This window comes from Balearica regulorum, chromosome 1 (genome assembly GCF_011004875.1).
Source record: "Balearica regulorum gibbericeps isolate bBalReg1 chromosome 1, bBalReg1.pri, whole genome shotgun sequence".
In the NCBI taxonomy this organism is placed as follows: domain Eukaryota; kingdom Metazoa; phylum Chordata; class Aves; order Gruiformes; family Gruidae; genus Balearica; species Balearica regulorum.
In genome coordinates, this window is record NC_046184.1 from 75,888,351 (window position 1) to 75,904,309 (window position 15,959).

Here is a 15,959-nt window from a genome sequence, read left to right on the forward strand (position 1 = left end):
TAGGCTCCTTAGGAAATAAAAGGCTTTACATCATCCCTAAAATTCGAGAGTAGAGTTTCTTGGATCAAAGCTGAAAATGTATTACAATTTCAAGGAAGCTTTATGCAGGTGCCACATTAGAAGCTCCTTCTCTTTTTCTTCTGTCCTAAGTTGTGTCTTGGCCATGTAAGAGCCGGATGTGGAGAAATCCACTGTGACTGAATATTACTTTTAGACAGTTCTAAATGTTTTGGAGTGGGACATAACTTTCGTTAGGCCCAAGTATAATTTTATCCAGAAAACCAGTAACTGAGGAGGAAGCAGAGTTTTGGTCATTGACCTTGCTCTGTTCGTAATTATTTCATGACCCAAAACATTGCACCAAAATATTTTGGCATTTCTATGCCAGTTAATTTAGCAGATCTGAAAACAATGCTTTCTTGAATATGCCTGGATGCAAGTGCCTGCTAAAAGCTGAGAAAATGCTTAAGTGCACAGGAATGCAATTACTTCAGTAGATAGAAGAGCTTCCTGTTTTTAGACACTTCGAAGAGGACAAAGATTTGCAGTGCTATGAAACTCGGGGAGAACCAGGAGAAAGGAAGGATACAAATAAGCTTAAGCAAGCTATGAAATGCCATTTCACTGCACAGCATTGTTAGCTTTTCAGCAAGCTACTGATTTCTCTTGTTGCCAGTAAATTAAAATGCATCAATTCAGATGCTGTGGTATACCCTGGGAAGAGAGGAATGGCTGTATGGGACTATAAATCTAGTTCCCTCATTGTGTCTTGTGCATTGTTTAGTTCCCCAAGGTGTTGTCCTGAGCTGACCTCCCATTTGGAGCAGTCCTTGGAAGACAGAGCAGTGCGTGGATACACCAGCACCTCTATTCCCTTCCTGTTCCCAGCTCTAGCCCTCTGTCCTTGCTGATGAAGCTGAAGTACAACCTCTGTTTTCTCCTCGCTATCCATATGAGGCTAATGGGGTGGGGGGTGGGGGGGAGCAGCCACACACACATGCACAGTAAAGCAATTTGAGTGGGCATTGCTAAAACTTAAATCATTGGATTGTCTTGAAAAAAAGAACACCCTTCTGTAAAGAAGATAAAATGAGCTATTTGAAAGGACTGAGCTCATGAAGATTTTGGTATATCATTGCAAGTCATTCAACACTGAGTGAATGTTCTGAGTACAGGGTATCTCAAAATGTATTGTTAACTTTGGGACAGAGCTATTGATAGTAGAGCATAAAGAATGTAATTGTATCGCCGAAGGATGAGGCAAGTGGAGCCGAAATGGAAGTGACCTTATTGGTGGGTTTGTATTTCTAAACTTTAAGTGACCAGTCTCCCATTGTTAGTGAAAGCAAAGGTTATGATGTTTGGATCACAAGTTTCTTCACCGCTTGAAGTGCACAACAGATTAACTCTAAAAGGAAGAAAACAAAATGCATATGTCTTACATAGGTGTAGATATATGTAGTTTATATACATACACATATATTTTTGTGTATAGATACATAGTTCTACCCAGCCGGTATCTTTTCCCGTCAGGGAAATGAATTTGCGTTTGTCAGCTGTGCTTGCTGCTCGTTGAAAATAGCAAAGAACTGAATCGCGGCCGTTGCTCATGGGAGGCTTCTGCTGCTCGGCTTTGTTGAATAGCAGGAAATCCTGGAGTGCAGCGCAACTCCAATATTCAGTTTTTATTCCATATTAGGAAATATTTCCTTATCATTACCGCGGGTGTGTTGGAATAATTTGGCTCACAGAAATTAATCTCACAAATCAAAGACGAGGCGCTGTCGCTTACTTCTGGCTTTCGGACAACCTCCATGCGAAGGAACAAACAGGCTCCGCCTGGGGCAGGGTGGCCCTTTTCAATCAACGCAGGTAAAACCAGCCTCACCAAAAACTATTTTAAAAGAAATCATTTTAGCCCGGTGCAGTTCCTCAATCTGGGTTACACAGCTTCTCATGCTGGCACAAAGCATCAAGTGGCAGCGGGAGAGAAACAAACAGATGGTTTGATGGAAAGTGGGATGGCTTCTTTCAGAAACAGCGCTGGCTAATGCCAGCGTACAGCGTGCATACAACCGTGGCCTTTGAGCGGGGGGGGGGGGGGGGTTGGTGGTGTTTTTTGGAGGGTTGGGGCTTTTTTTTTTTACCTAGTCTACTCTAAGCCGTTCCTTTACATTTTGGGGTATTTATAGGTTTAGGAGTCTACCCCGAGGTAGGAAAGTAACTTCCTCCATTTTGAAAGCATCTCTTACTTGGGTGCAGTGGGTGAAAAGCTCTTCTGGGTTTTAGGGGGCACATTGGAGCCGGCTGCTAACACCCACAGTTGCTCTCTGGACCTCGCTGCCCCCTGGGCTTCCCTGGTGTCGTTGGTCCCAGAAGCGCAGCAGCCACTGAGGCTGCAGGATCCGTGCAGCTTTTCCATCCCCGAGTCCTGTGTGTCTGTGAATATGTCCTCAAGGTTTTCTCACGGTCGTGAGGGTCGGGCACTGGGAGCGTCTGCTCTTCTTGGTTTACGAGCTGGGGCCAGGCGAGTCATGGAGCGCTCTCTGCTTTTAGCTGTGACTATAACGGGCGACTCACCCAGACGCTCCATGGGGAAGGCAAGAATGACTTAAAATGGCTAAAATATTTGAACATCTTTTGCTTTTAAATAGCAAAGCCTGTTCAGACAGGGCTAATTTTACTCAGTTTTAGTGCTACTTTAAATAGAACAAATGTAATTCGTTCTGTAACTTTAAAGTGGCAAAACTTATTAGAACATAACGCACATTGGGGAATGAATAACAAACTAAAGGAAATGAAGTATATAAGTGAGGTAAATGAAATGCTAAAGTGTCAGTGACAGCTTTTTGCAGTCTTGTTACTTCATTTTCCCTTCTCAGATGGGGACTGTTGTAAAAACCGGAGGGTGTCAGAAAGGTCTAATCTTGGCAATAACGTCGAAGAAGAATAATCTGCATGTGAAGTATCTGATTTGTTGTATTTGGCAGAGAATGTTGCTTCCTTCAGGTAGCATTTTAAATAAAATAGAGGCTTGTGAATGGTGGTACTACGGAAAACATGAATTATGTAGGAACATAATATTTATTTTTTCTTTCTGAAACATACCTCAGAGCAGCCCTTGGCAAACATGCTGATCTGATAACTGTGAACTTCAGTAACAGCAGTAGCATAGCTAGCATCATCCAGATGCCAAGAATAGGAATATTAGGTCAAAATCTATTGAGCTAAAGGGTTTTTTTATCAACTTAAGTGAACCTTGGACAAACCTCCATTCTGAACATGGAAATCTGTATTTAGTAATAATCAGAAGTATTAAGATCGGCCTCTGAGAGATGAAGAATATTGACTCATAATTGACGTAGATTGGATTAGCAAGGGTTTTTTTTGTCTGCTTGCTGCTCGGAGTCTTCAGGATCCTGTAGTTTTGTTTGCTACTGGAGGTTTCTCAAAAGCTTTGGAAGTGGATTGAAAGTGGGCTATAAGAAAAGAAGGCAGGGAACTTCTCCAGTTCTGTATAAACAATTGGATGGTGAAAATACACACAGTGTTAGTTGCCAAATTTGTGCTAGCAGAAACTGTAGTGCAGAAAGTCATTTTCCCTCTGGGCTGATACCACAGTATGACCACTTTCTCCTTCTGTTTCACCATTGGAGGTGTCAGCTGTTGTACAACATTTTTATCTTTGCTTCTGTTTGCGTGTCAGCTCATACCACGTACAGTTGGACGTTTCAGAAGTTGCCCGGGTGGCTGCTGCTCCAGCTGCTGCTCCTCCCCTCGCTCTTGCTGGTATGTCACACCACCTCATCCTGCTGAGCCTTTGGTTGCTTATTTCATTTATCTGTCCCTGCCTTTTGGTGTGAATCATGCTGTTATTTGTGTATGGTGGGTAGCTTTTTTTTCATGTGTGTGTATATATATCTCCTGTCTCTCTTTAAGAGAATCCAAACAATTTGGAGACAGCAGGGCTGGCACTTACACTTGAAGCCTTGCTGTATCCATGCTGCTTTCCTAGATAGCAATTCATTTTTTTTTAAACATAATCCTTGTCAGTGGTGGGTTTTAGTGCCCAGTTCTGTGAGTTGCTTTGCTGTGTTGTCTGTAAGGAGCCAAGCAGCGTTCCTAAGTCCGCTCCAGCTTCTCACCCAGAAGAGCTCCAGCGGTACGCACGGTGGTGATAGCTGGCGTTTCTAAAGGTACTAGCTTTATTGAGCTGTATGCATTTTCTTTGGAATAGGTCTGGCACCGAAAGCCTATCTCTCCTTTCTCTTTTACCTTCTAATTCTTGAAAAACGCCATTTGTATATACTTCATTTCAGGAGCAAGTTGAGGGACAAATGTGTCGTGCTGAGAAAATGGGAATTTTGAAAGGCAGAAATATGTTTCAGTATCTGCCTTACCGGGAGGTTTTCATTCAAGAGCCAAATTCCCTTGGAATGTAAATGGAAACTTTATAATTTACCCTTTTTACTGTAGTAGTGAACCGCTTTCCTAATTGCTGGGCTTTAGGGACGTGCTTGGGTGTATAAATGAAAATTATTATCAGCCTTTCTGTGAAGTGATGTAGCTGGTTTGGGAGGGAGGATTGGTGTTCCCTGTCCTACTGAACATGTATGTAGCTTTACGTTTTAAATCTGAATTGGAGACCCAGCAGCATGACGTAAATAGTGTTGTTCTGTCACGCAGAAAAAAAACCATGCTTTTCAAGAGAATTGTATGTGGTGTTTACTCCCTAACTTGAACATGCACTAAGTAATCAGTCCAGAGTAAACTTATTCTAGGGCTACTGTATGATTATACTACATGCATGGTTTCAAAAATAAGAATGCTATTTCTGTTGTGTGACTTAGGTCCAGATTAATTTGATAATATAGAGCTAGCCTTATTAGATAGTATGAACAAGCTATATGATATAGCACAGTTGTGCAGGAGTTTTGCCTGTAAAGAGACTGGCACCTTCAGACCCGTTCTTAGGGCAGTGAAGCCCAGTCGGGATACCCACCACTGTCTAACTGCCACAGACTTGCTCTTACACAGATTGCCAGCAAAAGAGCAAGAAAGAATTGATCAAATAGGTTATTGTAGTATCCTGGGAAGTGTGAAACCCTCTAAAAGGAAGATAGCTGGAAAGATTGGCTTCAGGTTTCACTGCTTTTAGCGTACTCTCACATATTTATAGTCTCATTGAAGTGAGAAATCATTGAAAAAGTAAATGCAAAAGGTTGGAAGAATATTTTAGAAGGATCTGAAATGATGAACATGATGAACTTACCTGCTTTGGGGGTGTATGTTGGGGTTTTAGTGTGTTTTGTTGGGGTTTTTTGGTTTTGTGGTTTTTTTCCTATCAAAGTATTTGAATCTTCATCATCACTACAGTTCAAATGTTTGGTGATGTGAAGTGTTATGATTATGGTCTCCATTCCTCATCCCTGTCCTGTTGCTCCATTTTTACAGGCTGGAAAGTATGCCATGGGGTCATAGAGTGAATTTCTAGAGATCTTGTAGCACATCTGCATCATCCTGTTTCATCCCTTGTTATCCTTTTCTCTTTGAAGTCTAGCTACCTCACTCTAAAATTACCAAGGGTGTCAAACATCCATCCCTTCTTCCTGCCAAGTGACCACTCTGTGCTCTCCCTCACCTTCACGCATCCTGGATGCCCTGAGCTGGAGCTGTGAAGGGTGGAGATGATGTGCGAGGGGCTTGGATTTTGTGTTCTCATCCCTTCCTAATTAGAAAGTGATCCCACAAGGTGCCAAGTGTTTCTTTCAGGGGAGAACAGTTCTCCAGGTGCCTTGATTTCTTCCATCTCTCCCCTTCTGATGAGTTGTAGCTGGTGGGATTGGATGCCTCACTGATTTTGCTCTCGTTAACTGGAGTCTTAATCTGATAGTCTAATATGAAAATGTCATTAACAGACTGTGGGACCTGCCTGCCAAGAAGTGCCCAAGAGAGGACATGAGTTTTGGGTTATCAGTTGTGTAGCAGAAGCTGGGTGTCGGGTTTTCAATGATGGAAGCTCTTTCAGGAAAATAGAATTAGGGTTTGACTTAGAGCTGTTGTGATGGATGGGAGTGCAGGTTGACGATGAAGTAAACACTGCTTGGCTTTTCTCTGCTTAAAGATCGGATGTACGTTTTGACCAGGCAGCATTTTTCTACTGGAAAGGAGAGGTCCATTCCAACTGAAATATTGGTCAGGAGAGACTTGCTTAGGAGATTCTTGAAGACCCCAGTTAGTTAGCATTGGGCCTGCAGTCCCCTTTCTGCTGCTGTACCCTGCTCTCCCTGGTCCTTCAGGAACATACTTCAGCTCCTCTCCACTATGCTGCTGTCCCACCAACCTCTGGGGGCAGGATTTTCCCTGGTTGCCCCACATCTGTAGCTCCTCATCCCCACGCCATAGGTGCTTGCTGCTGAGCCGAGCAGGCATTGGGATAAAGGCTCGTGCTGTGAGTTCAGCCATCCGTCCAGGAGGCACAGGCTCGATTTCTGTGCCAAGCAGCACATACGGTGTCTCTGCTTCTGGCAGCTCCGAGACCTTGTCCTGCTGGCTGCGTGCTGCTCAAGTGTCTCCTGTCGATTACATCGGTTTGATGTCTCTCTCATTCACAGCCAGTGGTGTATCATTTTTTCCTGAAGTTACGGGCCCTTCGGAAAGGAAGGTCTTTAGTCCTCATCTGCCAGAGGGTTTTTGGCCAAATGCAGCTGGCTGGTTTAATATGACCTTCTTTGTGGCCCAGAGAGCCTAATTCAAGGCCAGTGATGCAGCAGGAGTAGAATGGTTCCATTATGCAACTGGCATGAATTTGGGTGAATTAGTAGATTTTTGAGGGCATTTCCAAGAACTATGGGTGGCACCTTTTCAAAACATTCCCGTTAATGTGGTGAGGTCAGTAGAAGTAGTGTGCTGTCAATAAAAGGCCACATTTTGAAGCTTCTTCCTTCCCACTCCCATCTCCTCCAGCATTATTTGTTTATAAAGGTCATGCTGAAGGACTTTACTTGGTTACTCCCAACTGAATATTTTGTTTGGGATGTGGATTTGTGCTTTGTTTGGGGGTTTGTTAGTGGAAGCAGAGAGGCAGGAGGAAAAAGAGTGAAGATGTCGTCTTGGCTGTGAGTTGACATAGGATTTTGCGGGGTGCTTTGTGTCTCCTGTCAGGTCTGTGCTCTTTTCCGCTTACTTTGGGGAACCTGGAGAGCTTAAGGCATGTCTCGTTTTTACAAAGGTGTTGGGGGTTTCTCCCTCCCCCCCCCGCCCCAGTGACAGAGGTAACTGGGGATACCGACTGCAAACTAAGCAAATGTGAAGTAAATCCTGTCTCAAAGAAATGTTGTGGTCTGAAGGCAGGGTTGGTGGGCTGTGCTCAGGATACTGGGATGCTGGAAACAAATGTTTTGGTGGGCTTATGTTGTGGTAGGATGGTGAAGTCAATACAAGTTTCTCCTCTGGTAAACAGCTTTCTCTAAGCTTGCTAGTTTATGGGTTTGGTTCTTGTCTATATTTTCCTACTGTAGAACCACAGTGAGGGTCAGCCCTGCTATTTATAGCATGGTGTGTTTAGTGCCAGAATTGTTATCTCCTTTTTACAGGCTTAATAAAATCAAGTGACTTAGATTTGCTATTTGGTAATGTCTGCATCTGTGAGTATAGGAGCACGGGGAAAACAAATTAACAGGAAATAAAATTGCAGTGTTATTTTATCCTACCAGGAATAAAAGACGTGCAAAGGCTAATATATCCTGTTGCTTGCCGGTGCAGAAGTCCGCTCGTTATACCTTAAGTAAAGGTTAATCCGTTTCAAGCCTGGGTTAATGCTACGCTATCCTGACACTAAAATGATCAGAAGGGGGGTTTTTACTCTATTAGGTCACTTCTTGAAATAACTTAATCACAGATGCCAGCATGTGGTCAGCAGTTGCTCTGTTTGATTTGGGTGTGTCAACATGCTGTCTTTTTTGGTCTCAGATACCCATTTTGTATTTTTTCTTTTCCCACCTATCAAGGGAGAAAGAGAGTGTAATATTGTATAACAGACTCAATAGGGAGAGCAGAGCCAAATTCTCCACCATACTGGACACTTCTCCAAAAGTTGGTACACGTTTGTGAAGAATAAAGCCCTTAATTTTTAGTAAAGATTATTAACAGTTGACAGCTCACATCTTTCTTTAGTAGAAAACTGAAGGGGATAAAAGATTGATTAGAAAATTGAAATACTATCATCATCATAAAGCAGCTGTAGTGCTATTCAAACCTTTTTGTATACATATAGAGAGATACATTTTTTATTCTCAGAACTCTGGCATCTCACATGCTCCAAATACACAGCTAAAATAATATCCCCATAATGCTATAAAACGCCTTTATTTGGTACACAGCAGCTGCGTTTCTGGCAACAAATATCGTATTGTCACACGAAATCCAATTAAAAATCTACAAGGCGAAATGCCATCCTCACAGAGGGTAGCAGGCAAATCCAAAACAAAAATCTGAGAGCGGAATTAAGTAATCTTCCTGTCTGATGGGGACGTGCAAGTTTTCTTCTGTATGAAACTTTTAATCGGTTTACCTTAAAAGGTATTAGGATCTGCTTGAAAATCATAAACCTAATTTGGGATTTGTCTTCCTCAAAATCCCCTGGTGAAATAGAAGTGTTACGTAAATAATCAAAAGGAAGTGTGTGTACTTCTGTGTCACTGTGTCACTTTCCAAACCCAACCCCAAAACACCCTGAACAAACAAGCATGGGGCTGAGATGCTGCTATTCGTGGCTCCCTTCTGTGAGGCTCTCCTGAAGTGCCTCAACCTGCTTTCAGGTAGGGCATGAGTCCTAGGACAAACTGTGCTTTTTTTTCCTTCTTTGTTGTTGTCTTTTTTGTTTAATCTCCCCTGTTTTCCCTAGACCAGTTGCAAAGGACTTGGGACTGCCCTAAGACGTCTCTTCCCAGCATTAAAAGCGTTGTTCTAGTACGTCCAAGTTCTTTGGTTTCAAGATAAAAGCTATTGAAGAGAGCAGCCTTTCTTCTTTCCTCTTTCTTCCCAGTTTTTAAGTGCTCAGTGACCGCATGCCCTGACCTTAAGTACTTTACCTACATGGGTGATGTATTTCCAGCTGCATAAGAAGATTCCTCCCCCTGAATTTGAGAATCCAAACAGAGGGAGCTCTGGAACAATCAGTCACTCCAGAAAACTTATTTCATTGGTGGCATGGCACAGAGATGGTCGGAAAAGAAAGAAACGGAAAGACTGGTTGTCTAATGGCCTTGTGGTGGGGAAGTGTTTTCTATTCTTGGTGGTTGGCTGTTGCTTTAAAAAACCCCAACCAAACAAAAAAACAGCAACAGAAGTTTTCCATTTAAAGTATGGCAGTTCCATTATTTCATTTCCATGTAATGATTTCTAGAAATCCCTCTGACTGTCAACATTGTTGAGCAGCTTTAAAATTCAAAGACATTTGATGGCTATCTTCTATCCTTGAAATAGTTTCTCCTCTGGATGTGATTAGGGTTTTTGTCCATTTACTTTTCCATTTTATCCTGTCCTTTTGGTAGCACCTAGAATTTCTGGAGTCTGAAATTGTCATAGAGGTGTGATCCTCCTCTGGGGGAGCTGCCTGGTGGTCCTCTCGCTTCCCCCTTTTCCTTTCCACCCTCTGCCGCCTCTTCCCTCTCCTAAGCTGGTCTCAAGTCCACCAGAGGTACGTTTTCCTCATTTGTGGACAAGCGCTGCTGGGTGAGCTGCCCATAGCCTGCATAATTCTTTGCTATGATTCACCCTTTGTTTTGCCAACATGTTGTTATTTTTTTTTAGAGAGTGGGTAGTAAGTCCTCCTGCTCTCTCAGGATAATTTTATAATATGACTTTTTTAATGGAGTTTCTTCTATCTAAAGAACAGTGCCTTTCCTGTGAATTCTATAGTGTCTAAGAGTTTGGAGATGGAGAGTGGGAAAGAGGAATAGATATATTTATAAAATTTATATTATATAAATTTTTTTTATATATAAGGTTTTTTCAAGTGAGTAATGATTTGACACGCTCTGTTTCAGTACATGTTACCATGGCGATGACTGCAGGGACTACAACATCCTTTCCCATGAGTAACCACACCCGGGAGAGAGTGACGGTGGCCAAACTTACGCTGGAGAACTTCTACAGCAACCTTATTATACAGCACGAAGAGAGAGAAACCAGGTACTGGCTCTGCTTTTGCTCACCCTTCTTCAGCTTTTCTTGGTTGGTTTTTGGCGGTGTTTGATCCCCACACACAAAGCAGTTCTCAGAAGTTTTTCTGTACTCAGTAGCAGGAGCTAATCCCCGAAGGGTGCAGGCTGCCTTTCAGCTGCTGTGAACATCCTCTGCTACTGCACCAGGCAGTCACAGAGTGACCAAGGATTTCTGCTTTTGATGTTCTCATACAGTTTACCTCCTCATCAGATTCTCACTATGCAGAAACCGCTCCGTGCAGGGTCTTATTTTGCAGCACGTGTGAGGTTTCTACTTCTCGGGGGGGGGGGGGGGGTTGGTTACCTCTGATTTCTCCATGCGTGCCAGAGGGAATAAACTCTACAGAGGTAGATGCTGCAGAGCTGCTGATGGGCGGTAATTTGGTTTTGTGTAAGGCAGTGGCTCGTGGTGTCTATTCGTGCTCTGCAGCATAAAGCTCATGCCAAGACTCATAAACCCTGCCGAAGGGAGTGTATAGGAGGGAGGGAACAGGACTGATAGGAGAGGTGTTTGACAGGGTGATGGGGTAAGGAAAGGAAGCAGAGAGCTGGGGGTGGTCTGGGGTGGAAGTTAGGGGCTGTAAAGAGCATAGGGCTGGTGATGGAGGGCTTGAGAGGCTCTTGGGTGGGCAGGAAGAATTTTGGAGGTAACATAATACCCACCTCTAAATTTCTCCTGGGTGGTGTTGGCTGGTACTCCTTGCATGGGAGTATGCCTTGGTCATCTCCACTTTAACTTTTCTCATCCGTGCCCAATTCTGCCTCCAATGTGGTGAAGTGCTACTTGAATTAAGTGTCAAAGCACCAAGCATTTGATTATAATGAATGTTGTGTTTCAAATTGTCATCAGCATGTTAAATGATCGTTCCCCTGGTAATATGTTTTTAATTGAGGGGTTTTCAGCCGAGCAGCAGGGTTTCTCTCTTCATCGTGTTTAGTCACTATCCCATGTAATTGAGTTGCTTCTGGTTGGGAGAATAGGCTGTCTACTGAGGGCCTTTAATTTAGGGGATCCTGCTGTACTTCCCAAAGAGCAGAAAGACACCAGCAGCCTGGCACACAGCCCTCAAACTCTCGGCTGCTGCTAGTGGGTAATCAGCTGCATGAAAGCTGCGCCCTGACAGTTGTAAAGAAGCATCCTGTGGGTGGAAAAAGAGGGGTCCAATAGACACCTTGCCACATGCTGACCCTCTGCCATCTGTGGGGTTGTCCCAGGCTTCACTCCCCATTCAGACCTTCCCAGCCTGGCATGGCACTGGCTGGAGGAGCCCCAAGACCGTTGAGCCCTGGCCTGGGCAGGACACTGTGGGGAGATGAACGATGAATCCACAGGGGTGGAGTTAGTTGGCACGAGAGTAAGGGGAGCAGGACCAGGGAGAGGTCAGCAAGGCTGGGACTGGGGGCGAAAGCTGGAGCTGGCTGAGGTGTTGGAGGTAGAGCTGAGATAGAAATGGTGAAAAAGAAAGTTTGTTCTGATTCATAATCTTAATTGATGAAACCAGCCTTACTTCAACAAGATTATATGAAGAAATATAAGTCATTAGAGTGATTATACATTTGGACCTTTAATGCCCAATTCTGCAGATACGTAATTATGTGCTTTAATTTGCTTACACATTTTCAACAGCTTTGGTAACCCATGAGTAAATGGATAGAGTGGGCAGTAAGTCTTCTGATTACCATTTGAGGCAAATTCTTTGGTATCTGGAATACATCAAGTAGAGAAGTTGTCTTGCTGTAGTGTTATGCTTTTTATTACTTAATAAATAATGAAAAAAGCAATCTCCTGTTTCTCCCCTTCACAGGCAGAAGAAGCTAGAAGTGGCTATGGAAGAGGAAGGCCTCGCAGATGAGGAGGTAAATACTACTTAAGTAACCTTTGAAGAGACTGCTTTGCTTTTGTCATGCTACAAATTGGTATTTGCAGAGCTTACAGATACGTTGACTAGCATGACATTAAGTTTTATTTTGTAAATGAATGTTGCCCCTGTAAATAACTTGTTTGTTACGGAAGCTGTGAATATGCTTGAGTGATACTTGGAATAGCTAAGGCTTTTCATGCCACCTGTAGTCCTTAGCAGACGTGTGCCTGCAGCAAGTATATAGCATGCTTTTCAAAGATTAAAATTATTTGCCATTATATTTGGCAAGAAAAAAAAGGTGAGATGTGCTTGGAAGAACTGGATAGAAAACAAAATGCTGAACCACTTTTTTTTCTTGATTTAAACAGTAAACTGGGCATACCCTTTCTCCATTTGGATACAGATGAGCAGGGATCTCTGTTCAGTTGGCATCTCTCAGAACTTTGGTCAATAAGTTGCTTTTCTGAGGTCCATCACACCATTGCTGCCTGTACTGCCTTCAGGATAGGCAGGGAATATAAGTAGGAACAAGTGCCTTAGTCGTTTCTGAGTTTATGTGGCTGCCGTAACTTGTGGGAAGAGGGAAAAGCGAGAGTGGGTGCGTAATGCCATCTTGTGGTTTTAAATGACACTGTCATCCTAATACAAAATCTGGCAAGTGCCTGCTCATTGGATCTGGTTAGCAGTCTTTCACATCTCAGCATCTTCGGGAGGACAGGTCGGCGTTTGTTTCTCAGGGTGAATCCCTTTTGACATTTTTATAGAACAAAATATATGACAGGATTTGGACAGATTTTTCATTCAAATACGAGTGTTTGCCTGCTATAAACCAAATGGATTTTGCTATAGATAGCATAAGTTGGATTTCTGCTGCCTATTAGGCTCCTTGTTGCCTGCCATCACTCTTTACAGTGGGGTGCAAGTTTCAGCTTTTATTGATCCTTTGCGCTGCCCAAAACCAAGAGTGCTTTTCTCAGCTAGTGACTTTGGCTTTGGACTGATGTACTTTGTTTGAACCAGTATGATTTTTTTTTTTTTCATTATTTTTATTACTGTTTCTTTATATTTAAGTAAATAAAAAAAAAAAACAAAACCAACAATTCCCCCCCCAAATGAAAGCAGGCCTGAGGCCTCTGTGTAAAAGACCGTGCTCGTGGATCATACTTTGAGAAATTGAGAGAGACTCCTCCATTTACGTTTTCTGTGTAATCCCAACAGGAGAGAGAATACTTCACAGGAAGGGAGATTGTATATCTTGACTCTCTACTGTCAAATGACGTATACATTTGTGTCTCATTAGAAAAAACTGCGCAGGTCACAACACGCTCGCAAAGAAACAGAGTTTCTGCGACTGAAGAGGACTAGACTTGGCTTGGATGACTTTGAGTCTTTGAAAGTTATAGGAAGAGGAGCATTTGGGGAGGTTTGTGGCATTCTTGCTTGAACAGGATATTAAAATTGGATTGAATGTTAAAATGAAACATTTTAATTACAGAATAAAAAGTTCCAGTTGAGGAGTTTTATTGCAGAAGAACAGTTATTTGAGTAATTGTGCAAGTGTGATAAGTCCAGTGATGAATTACGTGCATCGATTTGTCAAGGCCCCTGGAAAGGCCCTTAGTTTCCCACAGCTGCTCAAACTGATGTTGCTCACATGGCCCCCTGAAATGATGGATTTGCAGCTGCACAGCTCCTCTCTGGAAACATCCTCCCTGCCCTGTGTCACATCAGTTATTATCCACTCCTGAATTTTAGCGTACACAGTCTCACAGCTACCTGGAATTTACTGTGCCTTCTAGCTTCTCCTAAAACAGTAACTACTTCGAACTATCTGTTCATCACTAGTGTTAGTGTTGTACATAGTGTAGAAATATTTTGTTTTTCCGTGTGTTTTTAAATGCTTAACAAATGAACTTTTCCAAGCCCAGCAATTTTGAGCCTTCCAGTAGATTCCTTGGTGGGGTCTAGTTTCTGAGGTAGAGAAGATTGATTGGGTTATATTTCTCATTATAGGTACGCCTCGTTCAGAAGAAGGATACAGGTCATATTTATGCAATGAAGATACTAAGAAAAGCAGATATGCTGGAGAAAGAGCAGGTTTGTGTCGTATAAGTGCCCTACATTTCAAACTTATGCTGTCTAGAAAATTGCTGAAGTTCTTTGTGGCAGGTACTATTTGGTCATATTTTCTACTTCAGAAGCCTTAAATAATGGTATAGCAGTCCAAAGCATTTATGGAGTTGCTACCACAGTACAAAATAATAAATAGAACTTAGGAAAAAAGGTCATGTAACGACATTTTAAAAAATGTTTTATTTACAATTTGGAATAGTGACAAAGGGTTTTTTGTTGGTTTGGGTTTTTTTCTCTCCCTTTCTTTATCAACACAGACCGTATAGTACTTAATCTGCAAAACTGCATTTCAAGGAAAATGCTTCTTGAAAAGTAATATGGTGCCAAGGTAAAAACTGAGAGTATTTGATGTTTTCTTTTGATGGTTAGATACCAGCAGATGTGACATTTTTCATTGGCTTTGTTTTACTTTTGGTTTGCTTTTTCAGTTGGGTCTTGTCTTGTTTTGCTTTGTTTTGCTCTTGTTAGTTTGGTTTGGTTTTTGCTTTTACTTTTTAGTTAACAATTCACTGCAAATTCCTGGTAGGACACAGCAAGTACTTTAGCACCACAGAGAAAGAAATTAGGTGTGGATGTCTCAAGCAAAAGGGCAGATAAAAGAGGACTTGTCCTTATCAGTCCAAACCTTACCCATCATTTGCTCTCATAATACATTTCCCTGCAGTGTTACTTGTACTTCATTTTTTTTTTTTTCCTGGCGCAGACTTTTTGTGTCTTCAAGCCCATGCCCTGAATATAGGGAACCAGAGGAGCAGCGTGTTCTGCCCAGCAGCCAGGATGTGTGAGGCCCTCTGGTTGAAGCCATGCCCCTATTTCATAACCTGATGTGGCAAGGAGGCTGAGCTCACACTCTCCATTTCATTTGGGACGGTAATCTTCCTTGGAGAGTGTTTATCTGCTGTAATTTTCATTGCCTGGTTTGTTCAGTGGAAAACAACACAGGATAAAAATACAAGAAAAATTAAGATTTTTTTTTTTTTTTTTTTTTCCCCAAGCCTGATAGCACTGGGAGATATTGCAGCTGTTTTTTTAAGCATGGTTTTATCATTATATTTTATAGCTACATTGAGGAGTGGAGGGTGGAAAGAAATATAGATAGAGCTAGGTAAATCAAAGTTGGAGTGCCTACTACAGAGAGAGAACTCATCGCCCTGTGAGAAGAACACATACATGTAAAGAAACTCCTGGCCATTAGAACTGGGAAAGAGATGCAGAAGATTGATTGCTGCTTATTGGAAATAGCCCTTGAAGCTGGAACAGTGATACATATTTTCTCTCCAGAAGTTGCTTTCTGGTGTATGAATAATGAAAATCTTATAGCTGTCAGGAAATACTTTTCCCATGTATATGTCTTTCATTTTCCTTCAGGATGAGGGTACATTCTACTGAAACACACACCCCTCCTCCAGTCTCCATTATTCTTAGTTTCCAGTGAATTCATGGGGTAGCAGCTCTCCATGTATTTTTTCAAAGCCTCAGCTGGAACTGGAATATCTTGAACAAGGTCAGACGTTCCCAAACTCACTTGCCCAGGACCAGCAGCAGCAGCAGTGGTGGCTTTATCAGTTCTGGGCCAGCTTCATGTACATCACTTGGAGGAATGGCTCCACCTTCTCTTCCTTCCCCCCCCCCCCCCCCCCCCCCCCCCCCCCCCCCCCCCCCCCCCCCCCCCTTAAATAGCCCAAGTCCCTTACCATTTTTGCACTGCTTTAATACTGGTCACTAAGCTCGTTGCTAC

General features: G+C 42.6%; 1 protein-coding gene across 3 annotated transcripts in view; it reads left to right on the forward strand.

Annotated features, from left to right (window-relative positions):
* STK38L (serine/threonine kinase 38 like) overlaps window positions 1-15,959 on the forward strand; it is a 51,197-nt gene that overhangs the window by 19,421 nt on the left and 15,817 nt on the right. The window contains exons 1-5 of one of the 3 annotated variants that reach the window (XM_075759273.1): window positions 1,854-1,872; window positions 10,050-10,194; window positions 12,032-12,083; window positions 13,389-13,511; window positions 14,102-14,185. In XM_075759273.1, coding sequence (XP_075615388.1) covers window positions 10,061-10,194; window positions 12,032-12,083; window positions 13,389-13,511; window positions 14,102-14,185 — 393 coding nt within the window. In that variant the 5' untranslated portion in view covers window positions 1,854-1,872; window positions 10,050-10,060. Of the gene's footprint in view, window positions 1-1,853; window positions 1,873-4,052; window positions 4,197-10,049; window positions 10,195-12,005; window positions 12,084-13,388; window positions 13,512-14,101; window positions 14,186-15,959 lie in introns of those variants that run through there. The other 2 variants (XM_075759289.1, XM_075759278.1) reach the window with 2 other exon arrangements.